Below are 26,927 nucleotides of genomic sequence, written 5' to 3'. Positions count from 1 at the left end.
ACGGATCTGATAAAAACTGATCCAGATTTGAACACTGTCCTGACGTCAGGACGGTGGCGCTACGGCTATTGGGCCAACTCTCCACCTATCAGGGGAATGTGGGGTTGGGCCACGGCCGGCCATTGCCGCTCGAAAGCGCTGGAGACGCTGTAGTACATATGCCAGGCCTGTAAGTGGCGCTGTAGTCTGCCACAAAAGCAGCGAAGAAGACTTCCCGCCCATAGTTACCATGGTTACCCTTCTGTTTATTCTCCGCTGTGGCTTTTTTTCTCCCTCCCCGAGGCAAGCGTTTGCTCCCGCTGCTTTAATTCAATGCAATCCCTCCCCGTCGAGGCAAGCACTGTAATTCTCTCCGGTTAGTCCACCAGCAGATGACAAACACCCACCTCTCCGTCTCTTCCAAGGAACGAGGGGACCGTGCGGCAGAGTTTCAGTTTCAGTTACTTTCGCCGGTCAAGATGTCCGTTAAAGTTTAAATCTTCCGGACAAAATTAGAAAAGTGCCGGTCAAAGGTCTTCTTTGTTATTTATTGAGCTTTAAAACAAATGACTAACGACTCTATATAATAAAACACGGAGGACGGAGATCTCTTTTTCTCCCCCTCTTCTGACAGCCCAGCAGCTAATCAGAGCACGTCTCCCCTCTCCTGTAGGGGGGCGTGGTCAGCAGAATCAGACCCGTAGACAGCAAACAGCACATAGAGCGAAATGAGGCATGGCTAAAATGCATGATCTGTTTGGTATTTTGAAAACAGAAACGTATAAATATACCTTATATAGGTATGGCCCTACAATATATCATTTAAATATAGCATGATAGGTCCACTTTAAAGAGTCCTCTCCTGCTGATGTTCAGGTGTATATCGGAGCAACAATTAAAAAGAAATGAAAGAATAAAAATACAAATTAAAATATTATTGAAATGTCTGACAGTTTTATTTGTAATAAAAAGCTGGAATGTTTAGTTACAAAGCGATTCCTAAATATTTCAGTGTGTGTGTCTCATTTAAAAACACACACATTAGTGTTACACATTTTAAAGCACTTTATAACATATAAGGTCAAATATCATATAACGTTATATTTACCGGTCACTCCCGGTCATTTTTTTGCAGAGATCGGAGTGAATTTTAATTTTTATAATTACATTTAATATTTGTATAATGCATTTTAATGTGTTTATTCGAAATATGAGTGAACATGATAATTAAATCCCTACAAAAACATTTCTTAAAAACAGCACCCAGTGACCAATTCACTTAAAAATATTGCATTAAAACAGTGCTTTTAATGCAATATAATGTGATTAAAATGCATTTAAACGATGATACTCGCAGTGATTATTAAGCGTTATGATAACTGACCTTATAGTTATGATCAAAAAGGCTCTATGAATATTTAAGAGTGCTTATATCTAATATTATACAGTGATAAAAGCAGATTATAACACATTATAGGTATTTTTATAATGCATTTAAGGCATGTGATAGTGTTACAAAGCTTTCAAGAATCTACCAGTGGAAACGTGTGCAACAAAAGAAACATTTATAAATAACTAAAAGGTACCTACCGTTACGAAATAAAACTCATCGTTATTTCCTCACTAAAGTGGCAATGAGCGCTACGATTTAAAAACGTTCATGACGACAAAAAAAACAAAATGGCTGCCTACCTACAATTTGACTCGCCTCTTCGTAAAGCTCCACATTATTCCGTTTTTAATACATTTTTATTCCATTTTTATCCAGTTTTCTCGTCGTCTCCGCCCCATGATGAGCATATTTAAATACAAGTTTAAACTGAGTTAGTTTAAGTGAATTAATCTTCCAGTAAGGCTGCACTATTGGGAAAAAAATAACTAAATTGTGAATATTTTAACTGATATTGTAACAACCTTTTGACGCATGATATAAAAAGGGAATTATTTTCTTTAAATCATTTATCAGTGTGATAGGTGGATCTGAACCAAACAAGGGGTTTAATTAAGTCTGTAAAATACTGTTTATCTCTTACTTCATTCATATACTTTTAAATAAGCCATTTGGATACTACAGTAGTCTCTTTAGTATTTTTGATTAATTTCGCAGCCCTACTTTCCCGTTTAAATACTGCAGGTTGAAAATGTATCTCGATGCATACAAAGGAGGAAATGTCATCTAACGGCTGTTCTTAGAAGCAGAAGTCCCACAGAGATCATATTCCCGATATGCAGATCGATTTGAAACGGATGCAGGGAGATGCGTTTGAAGCCGTAGGAACTTTAAAAGTTGTTTTTTTTGCAGGAATATTGGACAAAAGTCAGTGAGAGGAATAACAAGTCAAATCCAGTCCAGGTGGGAAATAGTCCACGGAGTCAAACATTTGAAAACACAAAGCGTTAAATCAGATTTACTCCGGCGGCAAAGGTCCATCCTGTTAACGTGAGGGTATCCACTTTCCAAAAAATGCCAATAAAAACTGAACAGGCGGCTTTTTTTTTTTTCAAAACCGCCTGAAAAGTTTTTGGTAAAATGTTGAAACACCGGAACATAACTCCATACGTTTTCAGCCCTCAAAAAAAAAAATGGAAGAAAAAAAATTATTCCTAGTTTTCAGGATTTCCCTTTTTCCTCATCAGAGAAGGGAAATGTAGTTTTTAGGAACAATCCCACGCTTCCCGCCCACATCTCCTAGAATCCACTGCTCATCCACAAACTCCACCTGCGTTATGACGTCACCAACCTGCAGGGGGGGAGACACAAAGAGAGCACATGTTTTAGTAAACACACACACACACACACCCAGTCACACACACAAACCCAGTCACTCACACAAACCCAGTCACACACACATACCCAGTCACACACACAAACCCAGTCACACACACATACCCAGTCACACACACAAACCCAGGCACACACACAAACCCAGTCACACACACAAACCCACACACAAACCCAGTCACACACACAAACCCAGGCACACACACGCACGCACACACACACACGCACGCACACACACACACGCACACACACACACACACACAAACCCACACCTTTAACAAGAGCTCGCCCTCGCCCTCTGCTGTGAAGTCGAACTTCGCCACGCCTCTAACCTCTGCCTGCTGGCCTGTGATTGGCTGAGCTGGAAACAGAAAGCATTCAACATTTTAATATATTATTTCTACTGATGGGAACGTGTGATTTGATTTTCTGCTCTGGATAGATGCATTTTTTTATTCATTTGTCTATTAATTTAGTCATATATTAATTCTATTGATGGGAACGTGTGTGTGTGTGTGTGTGTGTGTGTGTGTGTGTTACCATTGCAGGGCTGTGTGAAGGCAGCAGGGTAGACCCCCTCCTTCCCCCCCAGCTTCCCCCTCCTCCAATCAGCATCGATGTGCTCCATCACCAGGATGAGCGCCCCCTGCTGGAAGGACAGGTCCTCTGCAGTCTGACCGGGGAAATCAAACAAAGCCTCGACCCACTCCTCCACCTCAACACACACACACACACAATGGATTTATTAGTGAAATATATAACCAGAAATGTATAATATATTTATTAGAAAATACAACATTCTGTGATAATGTGTGTGCAATATTTAAAACACAAGTGATCACTTTTTCCTTGTTTATCCTTAATAAAAACAACTTTTAAACAGAAGGGATCTTTCTTACTGCAGTCTGAGAGTCTGGATCCAGGGAGGTCTCTGGTGCTGCTGAGGACACAGTAAATAATAAATAAAACTACTATTTACAGAGTATTTTAACCATGAAATATATATGGTGGTGCAGTGATGACGTATTTCTGTGTTGGACCCTAAAAATATAGCAGAAAATAATCTCTATTCAAACGTTTATGATACTTATAGGTTTAGTTCAGCAGGATAATCTCCACATATTAACACATTAAAGCTAATGTTGGGCTATAAAGGAACTAGAGCACGGTCACATGACTTCACGTCACCACCACTAAGCTAAAGGTGGCTAATGTTGGGCTATAAAGGAACTACAGCACGGTCACATGACTTCATGTCACCACCGCTAAGCTAAAGGTGGCTAATGTTGGGCTATAAAGGAACTACAGCACGGTCACATGACTTCACATCACCACCGCTAAGCTAAAGGTGGCTAATGTTGGGCTATAAAGGAACTACAGCACGGTCACATGACTTCATGTCACCACCGCTAAGCTAAAGGAGGCTAATGTTGGGCTATAAAGGAACTGCAGCACGGTCACATGACTTCACGTCACCACCGCTAAGCTAAAGGTGGCTAATGTTGGGCTATAAAGGAACTACAGCACGGTCACATGACTTCACGTCACCACCGCTAAGCTAAAGGAGGCTAATGTTGGGCTATAAAGGAACTGCAGCACGGTCACATGACTTCACGTCACCACCGCTAAGCTAAAGACGGCTAATGTTGGGCTATAAAGGAACTACAGCAAGGTCACATGACTTCACGTCACCGCCGCTAAGCTAAAGGCGGCTAATGTTGGGCTATAAAGGCTCACCAGTACTTCCTGTCACGGTGCTCTCTGTTGTCGTCGGTTTCTCCTCTGGAGGCTCCACCACCTCGGCGAAGTTCAGCGGGAAGATTCCGATTCGTCCGTGGATCTGGCCCCGCCCCCAATCCTGACCAATCAGCTCCAAGAGGGCGATGACATCACCCTGAGAGAAGGTGAGTTCGTCCTCCTCCTCTCCCTCGTAGTCAAACAGGGCGACGCACCGAGGACCGCTGCACAGAGAGAGAAATATAAACAAAAAATTAGATTAAAATAGTTCATATTTAGTTATAAATTTGTATTTTCATTTACTTATGATATAGTAGTATTTCAATATTGTGTGTTACCTGACAGGAGGAGGGTTGAGTTGTTCTTTCGGCTCCGAAGACTCCACAGGAAGAATGGACTATCGGACAAAGGAAAATTAAGTCTTGTAAAATAATTGTGAAAAACACAAATTATTTTTCTATATTATTGCTAATTAGCGTTTGAAAGAACATGCATTCAAGTAGTGTATACATTTTTAAACAACTTGTATCTCTATTCAATGCTATTTTATACTTACACCACATTAATACGATTTTATTTATTATTAAACCAGCTTTTTGAGGTACATTTAATCACTATATATTTAAAAAAGGCAAAAGAAATTGAATGAAAAAGGCTTTATAAAAAGTGTCTTCCTGTACCTGTGAGTCTGATAGGCTGAGGCCCTCCAGGTCAGATTTTGATTGGCTCTCCTGATCCCGCGCAGGCTCTGGTTGGCTGTCCAGGTCCAGGAGACTCCGTGATTGGTCGATGACGGCGGTTTGACTCTTGCCCTCATCTGATTGGTCCTCTGAGGGGCTCGGGTCGTCCAGGACGATCAGCACTTCCTGTTTCTGAAAATTAAGACGTTAGAATTAATATCTATGATGGTGTTTTGTGAGTGAGAGTGTGTGTGAGTGAGTGTGTGAGTGAGTGTGTGAGTGAGTGAGAGTGTGTGTGAGTGAGTGAGTGTGTGTGTGTGTGTGTGAGTGAGTGAGTGTGTGTGTGAGTGAGTGAGAGTGAGTGTGTGTGTGTGAGTGAGTGAGTGTGTGAGTGAGTGTGTGTGTGTGTGAGTGAGTGAGAGTGAGTGAGTGTGTGTATACCTCGTAGCTGTTGTATAGAGGGTGTCCAGGTTTAGGGCGGGGGGGAAGAGGCGGTCCTCTCTTTGACGCTCGTTGAGGCGGCACCTGATTGGTTGACTGGTTGGCGGTGGAAACAGAGGGGGCGGGACTAGTTTTGGATGCAGGAGGAGTCTGATTGGCCGAGGAGCTGACGGCTGGAGGCGGCGGACGCCCGGGGGTGGATTTGATTGGTGGAGGACGAAGGGGGAGGAGCTTCACACCAGAAGGCCTGGAGGGAAAGAGTGATAATTATTATTATGCTCCATAGCTTCTCTTAGACACATTTATATTCAATCTAATATTCCATTCCTCACATACTTATGGTTATATAATATCCTGCTTTATATTTTGTTACTGTACATTTGTATTTCCACATGTATATTTTCTACTTTTCTATTGAGATGTTTTTTCTATTTCTAGTCTTTTAATTTTTATTGTACAATGTTTTTTTATGCTGCTGCAACGCAAACATAACCCAAATTGGGATCAATAAAGTACTTCTTATCTAATCTTAAATAAACAATATAAAGAAAACTTTATTTCATTTCACTTGTATCTGTACCGTGGAGTTCAGTTTGACTGTTGATCACAAATGTGCTTCTTACCGTGGAGGAAGAGGGGGGTCAGACGTTGCAGTAACGCTGGTTTCTGGTTTGGTTTGGATCACGGGGCCTTTCCTCAGAGCGGGGGCGGGAGTTGGAGGTTTTATCGCGGGAGTTGGAGGTTTTATAGCGGGAGTTGGAACCGGCGAAGGTCCTGAAGGTTTGGGGGCCAGAGAAGCAGCTGAGGGTCTCGGGGCCAGATTTGGAGCTAGAGGTGGAGAGCAAATACCAGAACATATTGGTTTTTCTTACTGTTCATATCAGAAGCTAAAGAGAGATAATAACTGTAGAAGCCATATGTTAAAATGTATAATTTGAGATATTATGTGTGTATATACTGTAGATATATTTGAACATTGAATTTCTTTGTTATTAGTATCATTATATCATTTATTTAAACCAGCTGTTGTAAAATTGACGTCGTAGCCGACCGCAGCTGCTGGCAATGAGAAGGAGAAAAGAATCACGGAGCAATATCGTTTTTTTTTACTTTGAAAATATGTGTTTTGTACCGATACCTTTTGTTTAAGTAAAGGGTCAACCAAACTTACCTGAGACGTATTTGTGTTGGAGTCAAGCTTATTGCTCCATGTGGATATGTAAATGTTTGGACTAGATGGAGCTACACTTGTCAAAGACAGAAAGGCACGTTTCATATAGTCCACTTTAAAATACAATACACTGTATAATACCGTTACTGTACATTTGTATTTCCACATTTTTTTACTTTTATTTTTAAATGCTATTTTTTTCTATTTGAGATGTTTACATTTTGGATTGTTTATTTCTAGTCTTTTAATTTCTCTATTGTACGATGCCATGTCTTTTGATGCTGCTGCAACGCAAACATTTCCCACATTGGGATCAATACTTCTTATCTTATCTACTCATTGTCCTAAAGGTGTTTGTTTTTTAGCTTTTAAGGTTATTTGTATTAGTTACATTTGGTATAAATACTTGTCTTTAGCATCTTTTTTTAATGCTAAATTGTTTCTTAAAAACACTTATTTTTTATTATCCTTATACATTTCTTTGTTTACCTACTTTGCTGTTGTTTATGTTCGCACCACCAGACACCAAAGCAAATGCATCGTATGTGTAAATGTACCTGGCAATACACTTGATTCTGATATGTAGTTATCGTGTCTTTTTCTTTGTTGGTGTCAACATGTACAAGTCAGATGTACTTAAAGGCACCAAGCTTAAAACCATCACGGGTACAGCCGGGTAACTATTGCACACAGCCTGCAGATTTTCTTTCTTTGCGACAAAGTATTAAAAGAAATTGGCTGATTTTGTAAACTCTTGCACAACCAAGAGCTGTGACGAACATAAATCAAACTGAACAAGCTCCCTGGTTCCCACATGTTCATAAAGCAGCCAAAATAAGCCTGGATAGTTGCATAATGGAAATTCTCTCTGAAGAAGTCGACCAATCACATGGCTAGGCTGAACACACACAAACAAACACACACACACTAAGCAACAGCTGAGAGCACACAACAACAGTGGAGCCTTTTTTCTTCTGGCACAATCACTGCATTTTTCTTTCACATGGTCTGGATTGACTCATATAACCCCCCCCTCTCTTTGTGACACACACACACTGGGACACACACAACCTAAAATCCCTCCATATGTTTACATATTTTCTGCAACAACATGAGCACGATGTGTGTCACTGAGCTCTCAAACACTTCATTGTACTGAAGCTACATGGAGCCATGGACACACACACACACACACACACACACACACACACACACACACACACACACACACACACACACACACACACACACACACACACACACACACACACACACACACACACACACACACACACACACCACACACACACACACACACACACACACACACACACACACACACACACACACACACACACACACACACACACACACACACACACACACACACACACACACACACACACACACACACACACACACACAACACACACACACACACACACACACACACACACACACACACACACACTTTCTGCAACAACATGAGTGTGTCACTGAGCTCTCAAACACTTCATTGTACTGAAGCTACATGGAGCTAGTGTTCCCCCTCTCTCTCTCACACACACTCTCACCGCTGGCTCTGCGTGGTGCGGTCAGAGCTGCTGGTTTGGTCGGGACGTCTGGACGGAGACTTCTTACTTTCACTAAAACAACAAAAATCAGAAGAAATTAAGATTATAATTTTTTTTTTTTTTTAGACTACTACTTACTACTATTTCATTAGTTTGCAGTATTTGTATTTTTTTTATTAGACTTTCTACCTTTACAGCACTCATTTTTGACAGCTTTAGTTGCTTTACAAAATAAATAGACACATTTAAATAGAATAATATAATATAAAATATGTTCCCCACTGTTATAGAACCACAAGCTTATACATTAAAACAGTTTTTATTTTCCACATGTTACTTCTAGCCTATTAAACCTGATTAAATCTGATCTGAGTGTCAGTTTGATATCAGTAGCTGGTAAAGGAACTACAAAGCCTCCCATTGAGAAATCCATCAAACTAATCCGGCTTATCAGCTGTGAACAAGTCTGAAGTTCAGTCAATGACTCCAAACTAAACAGAGAGCTTGACTTTATTATCTGGGAGATAAGCAGCACGTTTCCCCCTGCCTCGAGTAAATATTTGTAAAATGACCCGCTGTGACGACCCCCGTGTCCCTGCTGTCCCTGTTATGTGTATGTCCCTTTAAGGATTCTCCCTTCCTCCCTATCAGCACTGACTGATGGCACCTGGCCGCCGGTAACTGAAGAGTGACAGGCTCCAGCCAGAGTCGTGCTCGCTCTCTCGGTTGGAGGGTCTGTTTTTGAGAGCTAGCTACCTGACTTATATGCTTTTGTTTCCCTCCCTCTTATGGCGCATTTCCACTGCAGGGCCTCGGAAGGGCTTAGTACGGTATAGTTAGGCCTTGGTAGGCCAGGCTCACTTCATGCTGCAGTTCCATTACAGTTTAGTAGCTGGGGTTGTAACTATAGCAACGCAGTGTAGGCGGAGCCGTGGCGTAATTTTCAATGCGAAACACAAAACCAACATCAGCCGTTAGCTGTTAGCACTCAGAGCTCACAGCTCCTCATATCTGTTCAGAAACTAGACAAAAGTTAAACAAGTACAAACCACAGACTGCCTGTGTCATGGTGAATACAGTCGCTGGTTTATTTATGTCTGTATAGGCCGTTGTTGTGAGTGTGGACGGTCGGAGCATATACTGCGTTAGCTTAGCCAATCTCCATTTAGAAAACACGCATTTTAAAAGGTTCTTCGCCTGCCGTCTGTCTGCAGACTTGACAAAGCATTAATTCATGGTTGTTACTAACCGGTATCAGTATGTTGTTACTTCGGCATCATTTTGAAACGTGTATTACAATTAAATCACGGTCAAATATGTTCATTTTTGTAGTTGTAGCCCCCTTGCCAGTGATTCTCTCACTAGTTTAGCATACTCAGCCCGGTTGTTGGCCCGGAAAGAACCACGATTTTGGAGAGCCAGAAAAACGGTACCCGTTAGCCGGAACTACGCCTAGTGGAAACGCAACCAAAAACGGGCCGGGTTTGCACGGCTCGCTTAAACAGCGCTATAAAAATCCAATGAATTATTATTATTATTATAAGTGACTGTTATTTTGTATATATTGATTGTTGTGCTTTTATTTACGTCTTAATGTGTGCATATGTATAAATGTGTCTGTTGATTGTGTATATATTCATCTTTTTATACATATAATTGTATTTTTTGTATTGGGGATTGTGGAAAACTGTATTTCTATCTCTCTGTACACACAAACGTAAAGATTGACAATAAAGTTGACTTTGAAGTTAATAACCCTCACCAGTTTGTTTCGCAGCGTCCTGCGTCTCCTCACTTCCTGTCTCAGAATGAGATCCACTGCTGAGCTCCACAGAGGGTCTGGGGGGTAAAGTCGGGGTTCTTTGCCCAGCCGAGGAGCTCTTTTCCTGGGGAGGAGCTCCGACGCTGGCCCTGGGGGCGACTGGAGGTCTGGGTGGAGGTTTAGCTTGAGTCTCACTGACAGAAGGGGTGAGTTTGGGGTGAGGAGGAGGTCTAGGGGCGGGAACAGGACCAGCAGAAGGTGGAGGGGGGTCCGTAGAGGTCTGAGGTTTTGGGGAAATTGAAGGTTTCTCCGTGTTTTTCACAGGAACCACAACAGGTTCAGATTTCAGGACACAGGAATCAGGTTCAGGGGTTAAATCTGTCTCGGCACCCTCCTCCCAGAATCGCTTGCAGGACGGTTTGGCTGCTTGTGCAACATTTTTGGGTTTCGGGGCGACAGTAGGGGGCGCGGATTTGTTTTTTTCGAGACGAGGACGTGGTTTGGGTTCAGGTCGAAGTTCAGGTCGGGTTTCGGGTCTTTTTGTGGCGGGAAAATCTCCACAGCTCCCATCAGCCACCTGTTGTTGCTGCTCAAAGGCTTGTATCCTCGCTTTTAGCGCCGCCATGTCGTCTTCTCCCTCCTCCTCTTCCTCCTCGCTCTCCGATTGGCTGCCGCTGCCGCTACGGCGATCAGGGAAACCCCAATCGTCGGCGCTGAACGCCTGGAGAAGCTCCTGAAGGTATTTCCCTTGACTCCCTTCCTGTTTAGCCGGGTCACTTCCTGTGCGAGCAGCTAGCGTAGCCGCGCCGTCGTCTCGTAGCTTCACCAGAGTCTGAACTCTGACCTCACTGCTGATTGGAGGAGGAGCGCTGAGCCTGGAGCGGGGGCGGGGCTTAGGACGCTCCAATGGGACGCGAGAAGAAGAAGAAGTAGAAGGAGGAGGAGCTTCTACTTCAACGGGCCGATCCCATTGGTCCGTTTGAGAATGAGAAGTGGAGGGAAGGTGTGTGTTTGGTGCCACGCTGAGTGCTGATTGGCTGGCTGAGATGGTGATGTCATCAATGTGAGACTGTTTGGGAGGGCTGGGGAAAGGCGGTCGTTGTGGTCTTACTGGTCGTCTCACTGTAGACACATTATTATTTATAATTGTTAGTGTACAGTTTTATTATCACGCTGTTGTGTTTATTGGATTTTTGCAACTCTGGCACAAACAATTTCCTTCGGGATAAATAAAGTCCTATCTTATCTTATTTGCATTTTAAGAAACTGGCATACACATCAAATGAGATACAGTTAAATCTACAAGAATATATATATAATTACTATTTGTATTACTACTCTGAGGGTGATTGATGTTATGTGTTGTTTACCTAACTGATTTTTCAGGTCTCAGGCTCGAAAATGACATTCCCAGAACAAATGACTATAAATACACTTCTAAAAGGGTTAAATTAATAATCTTTTTTCTCAAAGGAATGATAAACCTGTGAGTTGGATGTAGAAGAGTCAGAATCAATATAGATGTTTTTATTTTAAAGTAAATTCAGATTGAAGATAGTAAAGAAATGTAAATTATAGTATCTGTCCAAAAAAACAAACATTACTTCTAGTGAAAACCAGCTTGAATGATGGGATGGTAGACTAAAAGCTTTAGGAATCCAAACTATAACATATAATAAGTACCCTGTATCAAGATTGATGCAAAACAAGTGACATGTGACCTTTTTAGAGAGATTTAGCAAAAAGAAACAACAACTCTGGGGTGATTTGGGTGGATTTGCCGTTTCTCTGGAACCCATTGGTCGATTTTGATGATTGACACCACTTTTGAACCGTTAGAGCCAATAGAATCGAAGAGAAAGTTCCTAAATCCACCTACACGTTACCAAATAAGGAGTGAGAGTGATGCACACGCAGTTTGCCCAAACCGAAAGCTATGTTACGCTCTGAAATCTGAAAACTGAAGACTGAAAACTAGTAAATATGATGATGGATTATCAGGAATCTTTTCAAAGTGACACAGACACATTGGATTAACCTATGGATTAACCTTCAGCGGCGTTTTTATCGTTTTAATGCCATTGAACACAACTTTTGATCAGAAAAACAACAAAGGTAAGACATTTGTCGTGTTGGCTACCTACAGCTACGTTCTGTGTCGTCTTTGCTGGCTTTCGCTGCGGTGAGTTTTGATCGCACAGTGATAATACTTATACCTGTAGAATCTGTGGAATCTCAGCTTTAATCTGATATCTTGTATGTTCAGTTACGATAAGTAATAAAGTATTTATACCGTGAGTGCTGTGCTAAGTGCGTTAGCATTTTTTCGCTAAGGGCTCATTTAGATGCTTCTTGTGAGACTTGTGTTTTGTTTCGGTAAAAATGGTTCATATCATCAGTTAGCTGAGTTTCTTCCCGTTAGGTGGGTGTGACACATTCATAGTTTGTTCAATGTTAAGAAGCCCTGAGACACAGTTTCGTGAAAAAAAAGCCCGTAGCTATTACTAGTAATAAGTGACAATCTTTCTTCTTGATCTCTTAAAGTGTTAAATGAACTTTACTTGTATATATTTACTAGAAAATAATTGAGCTTCCTCTCACCCTGGGGGTCGGGGGCAGATCCTGGGTCAGTCTGCGTGGCGATGGTTATTGTAGAAGCTAGACGTGATGATAATGATGATAATGATGATAATGATGATAATGATGATGATGAAGAGCTGGAGAGAAGAGGAGGAAGAGGAAGAGGAAGAGTCTGCTCCTGTGTCTTCTCCCTGATCACCTCCTCATAGGATGGAGGAGGCTGAGGAGGAGAAATGCATGTGTTCAATAGGTTGCATGTGAATGGTCTGCAAAGGCAATAATCTCTGTCTGAAACGCCTCCTTTGGACTTCTTTGTTTACTTCCAGATCACAGACTCACCTGAATGGACGGAGGGATGGTGGGGCCCCAGATCTGAGCGGCAGGAGGGGGGGGGTGGGGGGAATCCTGCGGAGGCCCCTGGGAACCAGGAAGTGGAGGAAAGCGGCTCCGCACACAGGATGGTGATCTCCGGGCGTCTAGAAACAAGCACCAACAACAACAGGAAGTCAGCGACTGAGAAATATATCATAAGTCTAATTGAATTATTATTATTTATGTCACTGTCAGTTTAAATTCACGCCTAGCTACAACATATTTCTATTCTATTTTATTTGTATTTACTTGCACTATTTTATCTGTTTTATTGTGTTGCTCTGTTGGAGGAGCCTGTGACCTCAGATTTTCATTGATATAACTACAAATGACAATAAAAGCGACTGAGAAATCCACGACATGACACATTTCATCATTCCTAAACAACTAGTAGATATTTTCTAGTTTTCTGAATTTGAATCCTTTAGATGTTAGCTTAAAACCACCCAAAAGTATTATTTGCTGTATACTTTAATGCGAAAAGGGATATTTGTAACCAGTCGGACATATAAGTCAAAGAGAATCAACATTTATTTTGATGCATTGTGATTTCTTTGTGCAGGAAACCCGGGAAATAACATTTTTCTTTGCCCAATTTGATAATCAATTAATCTGTCGATTAATGAAACGATTAATCGACTATTCGGACTATTATGCCTTGCACAACTCAAACGCTCTTATTTAGCCATCAACTTTTAGATGTAGCTTGAGGTTGTTTTAGGCATGTGGAAACTAACAATGAAGACAATAAAGATGATTGATTCAAAAATACATATATTATTAAACTAACTAAACAAATAGTGAACAAAACTAACATTGCTTTTTATTTAAATTAAATAAATAATATTTTACATCAAAAGAAACAACAGTGTTTTAACAAATCATATTAAATAATCTGATGACAGAACTGTAAACAGAATAGCTGAAACTTTAACAAACTAAATAACTCCGTTACCTTTAATCATTAACCCATGTTTGTATCATTGAGTTAGCTCCGTGTGTTGCTGCTAGCATACATAACACCTGACGTGGAAACGTTACTCGTGGATGGGGCTACAGAGCTACTAGAAAGACAGTCGAAAATGGTGCATTTCTCCGTCTGGATGTGGTGCACTTTTACAAGATGTTTAGACAAATTGCTCGTGTTACCGCCCTTAGATACTAAACTCTTATTGCACTTTTGGCAACGAGCATTTTCCACCTCAAAACATTTAACCACACCTCGGAGCGCTTCTCTCCGCCGTGTATGTCTCGCATGCATGTAGCAGCCGCGTGTGTGTTGCATGCATGTAGCAGCCGCGTGTGTGTTGCATGCATGTAGCAGCCGCGTGTGTGTTGCATGCATGTAGCAGAGCGTGTGTGTAAACTGCCCCGCCCCCTCGCACACAGACGGGGGAGAGAGATCTCTCGTCTGGATTGGAAAGATCGAAAATACATCATAGACGCATTTTTTTGTCTTTTTGCATATTAGAAATGGAGTTGGCGACACTAACGGCCCGTCCACACAGCGGCGTGCGTTGAAGCTTGCTACGCTTTGCTCCCACAATGCAGTTCGGCGAAGCGTGACGTCACCCCATTCAAAGTGAATGGGCAGAAGCGCTGAAGCTTCAACGCACGCCGCTGTGTGGACGGGCCGTAAGACTGCGATATAATGTTTATGTAGCAATAATACACATGACATATCTTTTTTAAATGTCTCCAGTACCGATAAAAAGACCGATAACGTCGGAGCTTCACGGCGCGTAAAACACAATCGACAACTGAATTAGCTGGCAACTAATTTGGTCATCGATTTTAATCGATTAAGTCGATTAGTTGTTGCACCCCTAGTGCACACTTTATTATAGGATCTGATGCAGCTAAAATTATGAAACGATTAAAAACAGTGATGCACAAGGGTAGTTCATGAAAAGGGAATTTAGTTCAGACTTTGTAAAACTATTTATAAATAAGTTTATAAAAGCTTCCAAATCCAGCAGGAGGAGGAGGTTGATATTGAATCCATTAAAACTCCTCACACGAAGATATGGACTGTAAACACCAAACATCACGCTTGCTTGTTTACTAAAATATCCCTTTTTCCTGACTTGACAAATTCCTTAAAGAGCATCAACATAAAACAGTACGACAGAGGAGACAACAACACGTCCGTGCTATATTTAAAAAGCAAAGATACAAAATCAAACAGTAATCTTATACGATTTTTAGGGAAAATGTTCCCATATGGACAGCACACTTTGCACACTGGTTTAGCTTCAGTCAGTAAGTGTGTGTGTGTGTGTGTGTGTGTGTGTGTCACCTCCTGTCTCTCTCTCTCTCTCTGTCTCTCTCCCTCTCTCTTTCTCTGGATGACTCAGAGAGAGATGTCGTCCTGGTGGAGGCTGAGAGACACACAGGAAACAGTTCATATAAAACATAACAATACTGACAAACAAATATTTACAGATAAAGCCTTTAATAAGTTAAAAAAGTGCTGCTATCAGTTTCTTTCCTGAGTTTCCACAGTGCATGTTCTTGTAATATTTTACATTTGGTACAGAAAGAGTATGACGCTCATCAGGGGTCTTTAATAGAAGATATAGTCTGAGTACTGTGGCGCTGATCTTGTATATCTTATAAGATGTATAAATTCTCTCGAGATACAAGATGGTGGCGTGGACGTAAACAACAACGTGACGTCGGAGCTCCGTAAAAACAAAGCTGTCTCCGCCGCCTGACGCTCTGTTTGATACTCAGATTTCTGGAGTCATTATACAGTTTTTTGAGGAACAGAAATATTGTTTTCTGGCATCACTTGATCGCGTGTTTGAACCCCGATGCCGTCATAGTTTCCGTTTAGTTTCCCAGATTGTCTTTATGTACTTGTAAACCCCTAAAATAATCTGCACCGTGATTACAGTATGATTTGCAGCGACATGGTTTCGCTTTGTGTTTAAATGGAGCGTATCTGCACTAAAGCAAGAACAAGATGAGAAACTCAAAACGCATATACTCACTTCTCTTGATGGCCGCTCTGATGGACGACAGAGGACCCTGACTGCAGAGAAAGCAAAAGAGAAAGAGAGGAAAACATGAGTCACGTTGTTTAACCTCAGCCGACCCGATGTATCCTGCAGTTTAATGAAACCCAATATGTTTATTTCTAGCTCTCTTGGAAAAAGGACCGATCTTCTGCACAAACAACTGCTGTGAACATCCTTTTCCATCCCAGAGGAGACACACTCATAGACAGTATGATTACAAATATATATTAATAGAGTGGTACAGAAGTTTTTGACGTACAAGAGAGCACTTCTTAAGACAAATATATAGTGGGCTAATGAAGAGAAATACCAAGCTTTGAAAGATGTTAACTGTTCGAAGATAAGCACATCTCATGGCCTTTTTGTAAGAGATATTATGAATGGTTTAACTGTTTAGTATCGCTTGCTACATGCAGTTTTAACCCCCTTACAATTTCCTGGTTAGCATCTGTTGTTAGCATCTTTAGCTGAATCCTCAGAGAGATTTTTTGGAAAACTGCCCTGAATTTCCCAGCCGTCTATTACCCTAACCCTAACCCTAACGTGTTCAGTCGTTGCTAGGCAGGATAGGAATCAACGACTCACCCAGAAGACAGAAGGAGGTCAGACGTCTTTGACTTTCTGTCTTTTAAATCGTCTCTCTGTCTCTTTTCTTTGTCTCTGACTCTCTTATACTCTTCCTTTCTGCTACAGAGCTGTTAACCATGAACACACACACATGACTCACCCCTCACACACACACACAGAAACTCACTGCTTTACTTTAAACAGCGATGGAAACCTTTCATCCCCCTTTTTCCATTTCAAGCCGTCCACAGGAAAAGGGTTGGACAAAAACATTTGAAAAACAGATCTAGTTAAAACTTGTTGGTCATTTTTGATGCTGTAGTTTCTATGTTTTTGACTTTCTACTTTTCCTTTTTGCTGAGGTAGTTTTTTGTTGTTTGGCAGATGTTTGAGCCCTTTCCCTTTCCCCCCCATGACGTCACTTTTATAGAGTGTGTGTCAGATTACAGCTACAAAAGGCAGCAGGAATAAAAGGCTTGTTGTCTTTTGAACAAGACTTTCTTGAAGGGTTTCATACAGAAAGTGACAGAAGCAGTTGTGTGAAGAATATGAGAAGATGCCTAAAGGAAGGGAGGAGTTTCTCATTCTGTTACCATGACGAAAGCAGTCTTTTACCCAGTTTCTTTTTACATTACATTGTTATATTTACCCCTATTTTGTTTGTATTGTGCAGAAGCATGCAGAAAGTGTTATTCAAACAAGCCAATGTGAAAGTAAACGGCTTGCTGGATGTTAAATATATTTTATTTGAAGTTTCATGAGGAAAATGTACACCATTTGTTGATTGTATGCATGCACACAATGAATATACACATTATATTCCCTTTAAACCTCATATTAAAGAGGTCCAATTATGCTTTTTTGGGGTTTTCCCTTCCATTAAGTGTGTTATATAGGTTTGTGTGCATCTCAATGGTCTGCAAAGGCTTAACCCCCCCTCAATAATGTGGTTTTAGCAGCTAAAACTGTCAGAATATACCACTTATTTGACTGTAATTCAACTTTTAAACCAGGAAAAGACAACATTCACAAGATAACAAGATGTTTTATTTATATATTGCCCAGTCGAAGTTAATTATTCACTAAAGAATTATAAACTAATGCTTTAAGAAAATGTTCTTTAACTTTTTTTGCACACACACACACACACACACACACACACACACACACACACACACACACACGACACACACACACACACACACACACACACACACACACACACACACACACACACACACACACACACACACACACACACACACACACACACACACCACACACACACACACACACACACACACACACACACACACACACACACACACACCACACACACACACACACACACACACACACACACACACACACACACACACACACACACACACACACACACACACACACACACACACACACACACACACACACACACACACACACACACACACACACACCACACACACACACACACACACACACACACACACACACACACACACACACACACCTCGCTGGCTCAACCTCTCTCTGTCCATGTGCGTCAAATTAAACTCACATTTAGTGCCAGGTGAGTCAGAGACGAGGAGAAAAGATGAAAAACGTACCTGAGACGATGCTCTGGTTTACGTCGACCTGGGAACAGAAAGAGATTGTTAATAAAAGACCTGAACATTTTTTTTTTTTTTTTAAATGTGCGTTTTTTTTTGTGTAAAAATGCATTAAGGCCTTAAAAATAGGCATAAATGCAATTTTCTGGACTTTTTTTACTTGTATTTTGATCACATCCATCTTGTTTTCCAACTATATTTAATATATTTTCTGTACTATGCACAAGAGATGGTTACACAGATCAAATACTTATTAAATCAGAATAAAATAGGGGATAGTGCAACAACAAGAGGCACCAGTACAAATAAAGGCAAGACATAATAAAGAAATACAAAATACATAAATAAATAATAAATAAATAATGAATAAATAAAGTGCTTTGAGCACCAGGAAAAGCGCTATACAAATTAAATGTATTATTATTATAATAAATAAGTAAACAAAACATAAGTCAAATCTATAGTTTACAATTTAAATGACACAATACACAAAATAAGAATTTGTCTTTAAATTGTTGTTTGAAGGAAGGTTTGTAAGCAACGTGTCCCTTCAGTTGTTTGTTGTTTTAATTGAAAACAGTCCTCTGCGGACAGGAAGTGATGCGTCCTGGGTTTCCAGTTTGTTCCTAATTTACAGTAAGAGTCGTGGTGCAAAATAGCGCCACCTTGAATCCAAAAGTAATCCCAGGAGAGAAAGATGCCACTGTCCATGTTGGCACTGAATCACAGGTGACTTCTGGGAAGTGTAGTTTAACAGTATCGTTAAGAAGCGACAATCAAAAAGTCAAAGGTAAATTACTATGTCTTCAACCTCACCTCATAGTGAGAAAATAGATGGATAAGTAAATAGTTAAAGCTGTTTTTCTGCATCTGTGTGCATTTAATCATCTCCTACCTCCTTTCTTTTAGTGATAATCAGGTCGGCTTTACGTCCTGTAGTCTCCAGAGAAACAAAGTAGTGATAGGTTTGTAAAAAACACGTCTTTCTGTTAAAAAACGCAAAATAAACCCCTCTTTTCTGAGTCCTTCTTCTCTGCCTCCAGTCTCTCTCCGTCTCTATAAACTCTGACTGGACCTCCTGTGTTCTGTCCCAGCCTCCCGATTGGCCGAGAGCACCCAGGAAGTGGTGCTGTGATTGGCTGCTGAGGGATTCTGCTGCAGTCATCAGGAGTTTTTTAACACTTCCAGATGTTTGCTCGGCTGCAGGCTGGAGCAGCGTTCAAACACGCAAATGCACAGCGCAGCAGATTTTCCTTTAATGCTCAACGTCATCGGTTGGGTTTCTTCTTCGGCACTTTATATGAATAATGAGTCCAAAGAGTACGTGGCTATCAACTCAAAAAGGGTTTAAATGTCTTTCAACTCCTCTTAACTTGACTTTTTAGACTGGTTTCCAGATGGTTACAAGGAAAGAGCTGTAAAAAGATGATGAAATTGGACATTTAGCAGCTAAAGAGACGTTTATGGATGTAGGAAGGGACTAAAACGGAGCAAAAAGAGCGTGAATATTGGAGTTAAGCATGTATCAGGTGGACAGGTACACTGCTCTGGCTTTATGGTTATTTTCATTATTGTTTTATCTGTAAAAAGGGTGGAAAATAATGAAAAACTGACCATCAAAATGTCCTAAATCCTAAGGAGAATTGCTCTTTCTTAACCCTACATTTCCTTACCCGAAGACACTGAGATTAGAGATGTCCCGATCCGATCACGTGATCGGGGATCGGAGCCGATCACGTGATTTTCAAAAGATCGGAATCGGGAGAAAAAAAAATCGGGGATCGGAATTTTTTTTTTTTTTTTAAATAATTTTTTTTAATAATTTTATTTAATGTTACAAAACAAAAATGACCATGTTCACGTCTTAAAGTCATCCTGAGGCCTTAGTTTTGGTTTAAAATGACACAACATCATGTATGTGTTGCTTCTTTTGGGCTTGTTTTCATAGACCTGGTTGCTTATTTCTCTCAAATCTGGCAACAGAGTGGGCGCAGTGTCTAATAGTAGCAGTAAGCTAACAAGAGGCTACGTTCAGCTGGTGCCTCGGGAGTCGGGACAGAGAAAATGTCAGGAGTTTGGAAGTATTATAAAATTGAAAGCGAAGGCAGTGTAACAGCCAGATGCAATGTTTGCAAGGCGGAGGTTCCACGTGGTGGAAAGAACAGAGCTACGTTCAACACGACCAATCTAATACAAACACCACCAACAACAACACGACGACGAGTACACAGCGGCCACTCAGGTAACGGCACTGAAACAACCGACACTTTCAGAGACTTTTAAAAGGAAAGAGAAACTGCCCCAGAACAGTGAAAAGGCCAAAAAAATAACAGCCAAGATAGCTGAATTCATCGCGTTGGATGACCAGCCGTTATCTGTTACCGTTTTTTTCTCTTAATGCATTGCATAAAGATCGGATCGGGAAAAATCGGTATCGGCAGATTGTCAAAATCAAATGATCGGAATCGGATCGGGAGCAAAAAAAGGTGATCGGGACATCCCTAACTGAGATGATATCGACTTACAAACAAAAAAAAAAGTTTTTGTTGATTTGGGCATATTTCCTGGACAGGCTACTTTGTACAGACAAAGTTAATAATAACTGTAATATTCCAGTTATAAACGACATGAATCAAAGATGTGTTGCTGTATTTTAGTGGTAAAAAAAATGCATTCATCATCATAATTATTCTATATATATAATTTACACAGTGCCTGTAAACCGGAGGAGAACGCTGGCATTTCTCCTCCTACTTGAAAGACTACGGAGGGATAGGGTCTGCAAAATTAGTTTGTGTGTGTGTATATATCTATATATATATATATATGCTATATATGCTCTGAAGGTTCCACTTCCTGCCTGCCCGACCTTACGTTACAGCTGCGCCGCGACAAAAATAGGATTCGATCCTAATTTTAGAGGAGCCCTGCGCCGAGCCGCTTCTGAGCCGTAACGCGCCGCGTGTGGTGGAATAGCACCCATTGACTAGAGTGGCCGCGATCGCCGTGAGCACCGCGGCGCAGCCGTAACACGCCCGTAACGCGCCGCAGACGGACCCGGTGGAATCTAGGGGTAAGTATGTTTTTGCTCTTTTTGGTACAGAAATTAAAAGTTGATCAAAAAGATAAAAACCAAGAAGTGTAAAAGACCAAAACCATAAATAAAATACACCAAAAATATGAATAAATACTATATAAAAAGGTACTATTATAATAAAACCTTTACAACTGTTTTGAAAATGAAAGCTGTATAATTTATTCAAAATGTCAACGAGCCAAAACATCTTTCTTTAAAACTGAGAACATCTTTTCTGTTGTCTCATAAAAATGTAAATATTTAAATAACAACAAAGCTGAAATTGAACTTGAGATGACGTTTTGATTAAACTGCATTTCCCAACTCTAAAAGGGAGGGGCGAACACATTGAGATGCCAGAGAAATTAATCACAGATTGCATTTAAGTCATGAACCAAAGAGCTGGAGCGCTGCACAAAAACTAAATACTTTCCCATGCAAGACTTCATTAAATGCTTCCAAATGGTTTCAATCAAAGACTATTGGATGTCATATTTTTAAAGATGATCTGATGAAAAGTCACTCCAAATGGCTTGTTTTTATCCCATCTATTACACAACCACAGCTGACAAATCAACACATGCTCCTAATCTTGACGTGTGGCGCAGTGGACTAGTGCGTTGTTGTTGGGATCAGGGGGGTCACAGGTTCAAACCCCACTGCAGTCAGCATGTTGTTGTGTCCCTGAGACACTTCACCCCAAATTGCTCCTTGTATTGAGTATGTAAGTCGCTTTGGATAAAAGCGCCTAACAAGTGACATGTAATGTAATGTTTTAACACTCTTTCTTTACGTATGAACATGCGTTTATTGTTTGCCACAGAGGAGGACAGATGTTATTCACTATTAGTTGTGATGTTGGATGTTTTTTAATGTGTTTCTGTGACGCACTTCCCCGTCAGATCAACTGTCTCCTATTGATTGAATTTGAACTTCCCATTTCTACTACTTTTGTTTATTCTAAATAAGTTGGAAATAAGTGGGAGATACAGATACAACTTATATATGGAATTGTATATCAATTAAAGCTAATTAAATCATGATATAGCAAATATTGAAGAAATCTAGTCAAGGAACTTTTTATCTGGGAACGTTTTGCCTTTATATGAAAGCTGACGGATGATTTAATAATTGACAGAAAGCTAATAATCGCCTGTAGTTTTGGTTTCCAAACATCCGAAATGCAAAGAAGAAATCTCCCTTATACAAACCCTTAAAAGAAAGGAGTCAAACATTTGGATCGAAGGCAATACAAATAAAAGGGTTGAATATTCAGAAAGCAGTTATTCGGCTTGCAAAATAGCAATATTAAAGAAATCTATTCAAGGAACTTTTATTTTGGAAAGTTTTACCTTTTTATGAAAGCTACAGTATAGGCAGAACATTACTGATAATCATTTTTGGGAATTCATTAGTTCAAGGACATTTATCAAGCAACATTTGCAAATATCGACGAGGTAGAGCTTCTCAGATGTGAGCATTTGTTGGAATAAGATCATTATTTACGATTAGTTTTTTAGAATAATTATAGAAAAAGGTTTGAAAGAGGACATATTCTGCTCATTTTCAGGTTTCATATTTGTACTTAGTGCCTCTACTGTTTCCATGCTTTAGAGCAGAATAGGGCCCGTTACGGTACGTCCACGCGGCAGCGTCACGTGCTTCAACGGAGACGTCTTCCCATTCACTTTGAATGAGGTGACGTCACGCTTTGCCGAACTGCATTGTGGTTCCGTCGCGTCGCTTTGCCTCCGCTGCTCGCTTCGAAAGTTGAGAAAAGTTCAACTTTTCAAGCGTCGACGGAAGCGCCAGCCAATCAAATCATATGCCAGTACAAGCTCTAGCCAATCAAACCACGTGCTTCTGTGTCCGGGGCGGGAGATTCATGTGATTGGTTGTTGGTCGCACGCCCGACACGCCCACTGGCAAGCTTCAACGCGACGCTGCCGTGTGGACGTACCGATAAAGGAAAGGAGTCAATCATTAAAAAAAAGATCATTATAATGCATTGAAGATACAAAAAAAAGAGGTGAATATTCAGTTTGATTCATTTTGCAAAATAGACACTGAAATGTAGATTTTGTCTCTTTATTTTTGACTCGTTATTTTATGCTTTTATCACGAGGGTATTTGTGACAGTCACATCTTAAAAGCTAACACTACAAACAGCTAGAGTCTCACTGAAACCCCATTGTTGGGTGATTTAAAGCAAATAATAGCAGACACGGCATGTCGAGTTATAATAAGGGGTGGATTCTTTCATTTAAAAAAACTAGGCGTGGTTTTTTTATCCTAGTATCGCTTCAATAAAGAGGCCTGAACTTGTGTTGTAATCTTCTCAAAAGCCCAGAGATCATGGCATCATCTCTACACTTCTCTGACTGAGACAAACTAAAACAATAACCGTGAAGAGTCACTTTGAATGATAGCTTGTGTTTCTCTAATGGCTGTGAGTGTTGGCACAGGCCTGCACCTTTACAGTTAAATGGGAGTGTGTGTATTTACACCTGCGTGTGTAAACTTTGACCCACATGTTGATGCAAGACTTTATGACCGAGTTTCTCACACACACACACACACTTTGAATCTCTTATCAGTTTTGTTTTAAAAACACATCTAAGTCATTTGTCAATTCTGGTACATGTCGTGTTAGAAGGAAGTCCAAAAACTCCCATTACAGATGATTAAATTACAATTAATCATACAATTAGTTTAGTCCAATTGAGAGCCATAACCTAGATGTAATAGGTTTATATATCACAGAAAGTACAGGAAACTATCAAATAATCCCATTTTAGTAGCTGGAACCTGTGAGTGTGACGTGTATGCAATTTTTGCTTTTAAATGTAATAAAATATGAACATGTTTGAAGAAAGTCAAGAAGGTATATTTAAGAACAAGTTATCATATTAAAACTACCTGTTTAGTCCAAATGAAAGCCCCAAAACTTATATATAATAGGTTAAATATCAAAGAAAACTATCAAATAATCCAATTTGAGAAGCTGGACGTGTGAATTTGTTAGCATTGTTGTTGTAAAATGTAAAATAAATATGAATCTATACTCAACATAGTTAGAATAATCAACAAATCCTTCAATCCCTGAGCACAAAAACACATTTCTCTCCAAATTTCAAAACTTTTAGAACATTAATGCAAACCTACTTTGACATGTCCTTACTGTACACACTCTAAAGGCTGCAGACTACTTTATATATTTGTTAAAAGTTCATATTTTGCATGTTTTACTAGTACTTTGCATGTCCTGCCAGTGCAGTATTTACACTTGATGAAACAGCTGTATCAGTCCTATGAGAGATTTAACAGGGACACTGCAAATATCACAGAAGATCAAGACTCTGTGGAAGTATTATGGAGTTCAGCAAAAGTACTGCAATGCAACAGAAAGTATTAGGAAAGCTAGCTGCACGTGTTTTGAGTTATCTTGTCAGAAATGGGTGCGGATATCTGACCATTTAGAGTCAGCTGGGATTATATAACAGCTTGGGACAGTTTATCATTCCCACGGGTATTACAATACTGAAGATATACAAGGTTGTGACCAAAAGTCAAAGAAGTACTCGGGTCTTGTACTTGAGTATAAGGAGAAGTACTCAGATCTTGTACTTGAGTAAAAGTAGAAGTACCAGAGTGTAGGAATACTCTGTTACAATAAAAGTACTGCATTCAAAATGTTCCTGAAGTAAAAGTAGAGAAGTATTATCATCAAAATATAGTTAAAGTAGCGACAGTAAAAATAGTCATGGTGCAGATTGGTCCATTTCAGAATATATATGATATGTGTTATAATGATTGATCATTAAAGTGTTCTCAAAGCTGGTAAAGGTGCAGCTAGTTTGAATGACTTTGTATACTGCAGGGTAGCTTGTGAATTTACTCCAGGTGGAACTACAGTCTGATTTAACACTTGATTATATTTCACATCATTCATCCACATCTGTGAAGTAACTAAATGTATTAAATACATGTAGTGGAGTAAAAGTATACCATTAACCTCTGAACTGTAGTGGAGTAGAAGTACAAAGTAGCAAAAGAGTGTGTAAATACTCAAGTAAAGTGCTAATACTTCAGACGTGTACTTAAGTGAGTATATCTACTTAGTTACACCACTGGGCAGCTCGATGCAGGTGTTTTGAGTTATCTCGTCAGAAATGGGTGCGGATATCTGACCATTTAGAGTCAGTTTAAGCATTATATTTGCAGTAACATCGTATGACAGTTTATCTTCCCTACAGGTATTAATATAGTGAAGCTAAATCAAGTGTAAACAGTTAATAATACACACATTAAGTTAGTAATTTCGCTCTTTTACCTCCGGAGCTGTTGGGCTGCCGTCGGACCACTTGTTCCCGGTTTTCACTCCTTATGTTTTCCTCCTCTTCCTCTGACCTTGCTTCGGCCATTTCTCCTTGTTATTTACCCCCTTCTTTCTCCCCTAACTCTCCTTTCTCCTCCTGTTTGTTTGAGGAGAAAATGGAGCCGGGTCACAACAGAAACACCACCATTCCTCCTCCCGTTTCACCGTCTTTACCATCCAGTTCACCCCGACAAGGACAACTTTACAGCCCGAAAACACCTCCAGGGTTCAGTTAAACACTTCGGCTCGGTGTTTAATGAGCTGTCGATGCGTTAAATGGGTTAAAAAGTCGCTGTTTTTAAGTTTAAATCCGTTCGTCTGAAGAGTTTCTCCCACGAGCTTCAGCGGTTGGTTTGCCCCAGGGTCGCGAGCTCAAGATACGGAGCTCCGCCGCACGCGCTCCGGCCGTCTGACGTCATCAACTGATACAACATATATAAAACTAGCAAAACAATTAGCCTAGCTTAAAAAATGATCTGATTTCTTGCACTAAACAACGCTTATTAAACAAGTATTGAGATAGCAATACCATAACACATTCCAGGATTTAAAACCGTTCATTAAATTATTGATTAAGAGTAATTAAATAACAAAAAAGTCTTCAATTTCAAAATAAAAGTACCCGTGATACTGCAGGAGTGTCAAAAGGTCCTGGAAGATGTATTTTTTAAGTCGTAAATACTGTAATACACCAGTTAATAATTGTGAAACAGAGTGGTAATATAAATGGTAAACCTTTAAACACCGTTTACTAAACAAGTACTGAGATATAAATACCTTAAGAAAAGTCCTGCATTGTAATTGTCATTAAATAAAAGCAATTAAAAAAGTTAATGATTTCAAAATAAAAGTAGTAATAATGCAGTGTTATCACAAGGTCCTGGAAGAGGTGTATTATATTTAATCGTATTCACACCAGATAATTCATTGTAGAAAAACAAGGCCTTTTCATACAAGCACAATTAGCAGAAGCACAAGAGAAGTCTTGCCTTCAAAATAATACTTCAGTAAAAGTTATTTTAACAGCAAAACAGACTTAAAGATTTCAAAATAAGAGAACTCGTCATAATGCAGGAGTACTATGCGGCACACAAGGTCCTGAAAGATATATACTAATTTAATGTTATGGGCACAAGATACTTTCTTGAAAAAAATAGTAATGGAATCCAATTTAGTTTATTTAAGTCTTGCAATG

General features: G+C 40.1%; 1 protein-coding gene across 1 annotated transcript; it reads right to left on the bottom strand.

The window, feature by feature from the left end:
* Positions 1-911: 911 nt before the first annotated feature.
* On the bottom strand, positions 912-26,122 carry LOC117469430 (SH3 domain-containing protein 19-like). Its single transcript, XM_034113828.1, is given in 18 exon segments — positions 912-2,720; positions 3,034-3,122; positions 3,302-3,476; positions 3,661-3,701; positions 4,499-4,722; positions 4,837-4,895; positions 5,179-5,370; positions 5,620-5,866; positions 6,243-6,447; positions 8,365-8,436; positions 10,127-11,248; positions 12,728-12,926; positions 13,046-13,099; positions 13,101-13,182; positions 15,378-15,459; positions 16,075-16,115; positions 18,276-18,303; positions 25,688-26,122. Coding segments are annotated over 18 exon segments (3,111 nt in total). The 5' UTR covers positions 25,779-26,122; the 3' UTR covers positions 912-2,612.
* Positions 26,123-26,927: the final 805 nt, after the last annotated feature.

This window comes from Trematomus bernacchii, unplaced genomic scaffold (genome assembly GCF_902827165.1).
Source record: "Trematomus bernacchii unplaced genomic scaffold, fTreBer1.1, whole genome shotgun sequence".
Classification (NCBI taxonomy): Eukaryota; Metazoa; Chordata; class Actinopteri; order Perciformes; family Nototheniidae; genus Trematomus; species Trematomus bernacchii.
Note: the sequence above shows the minus strand (reverse complement) of the source record. Positions and strands in the feature narration are given on the sequence as shown.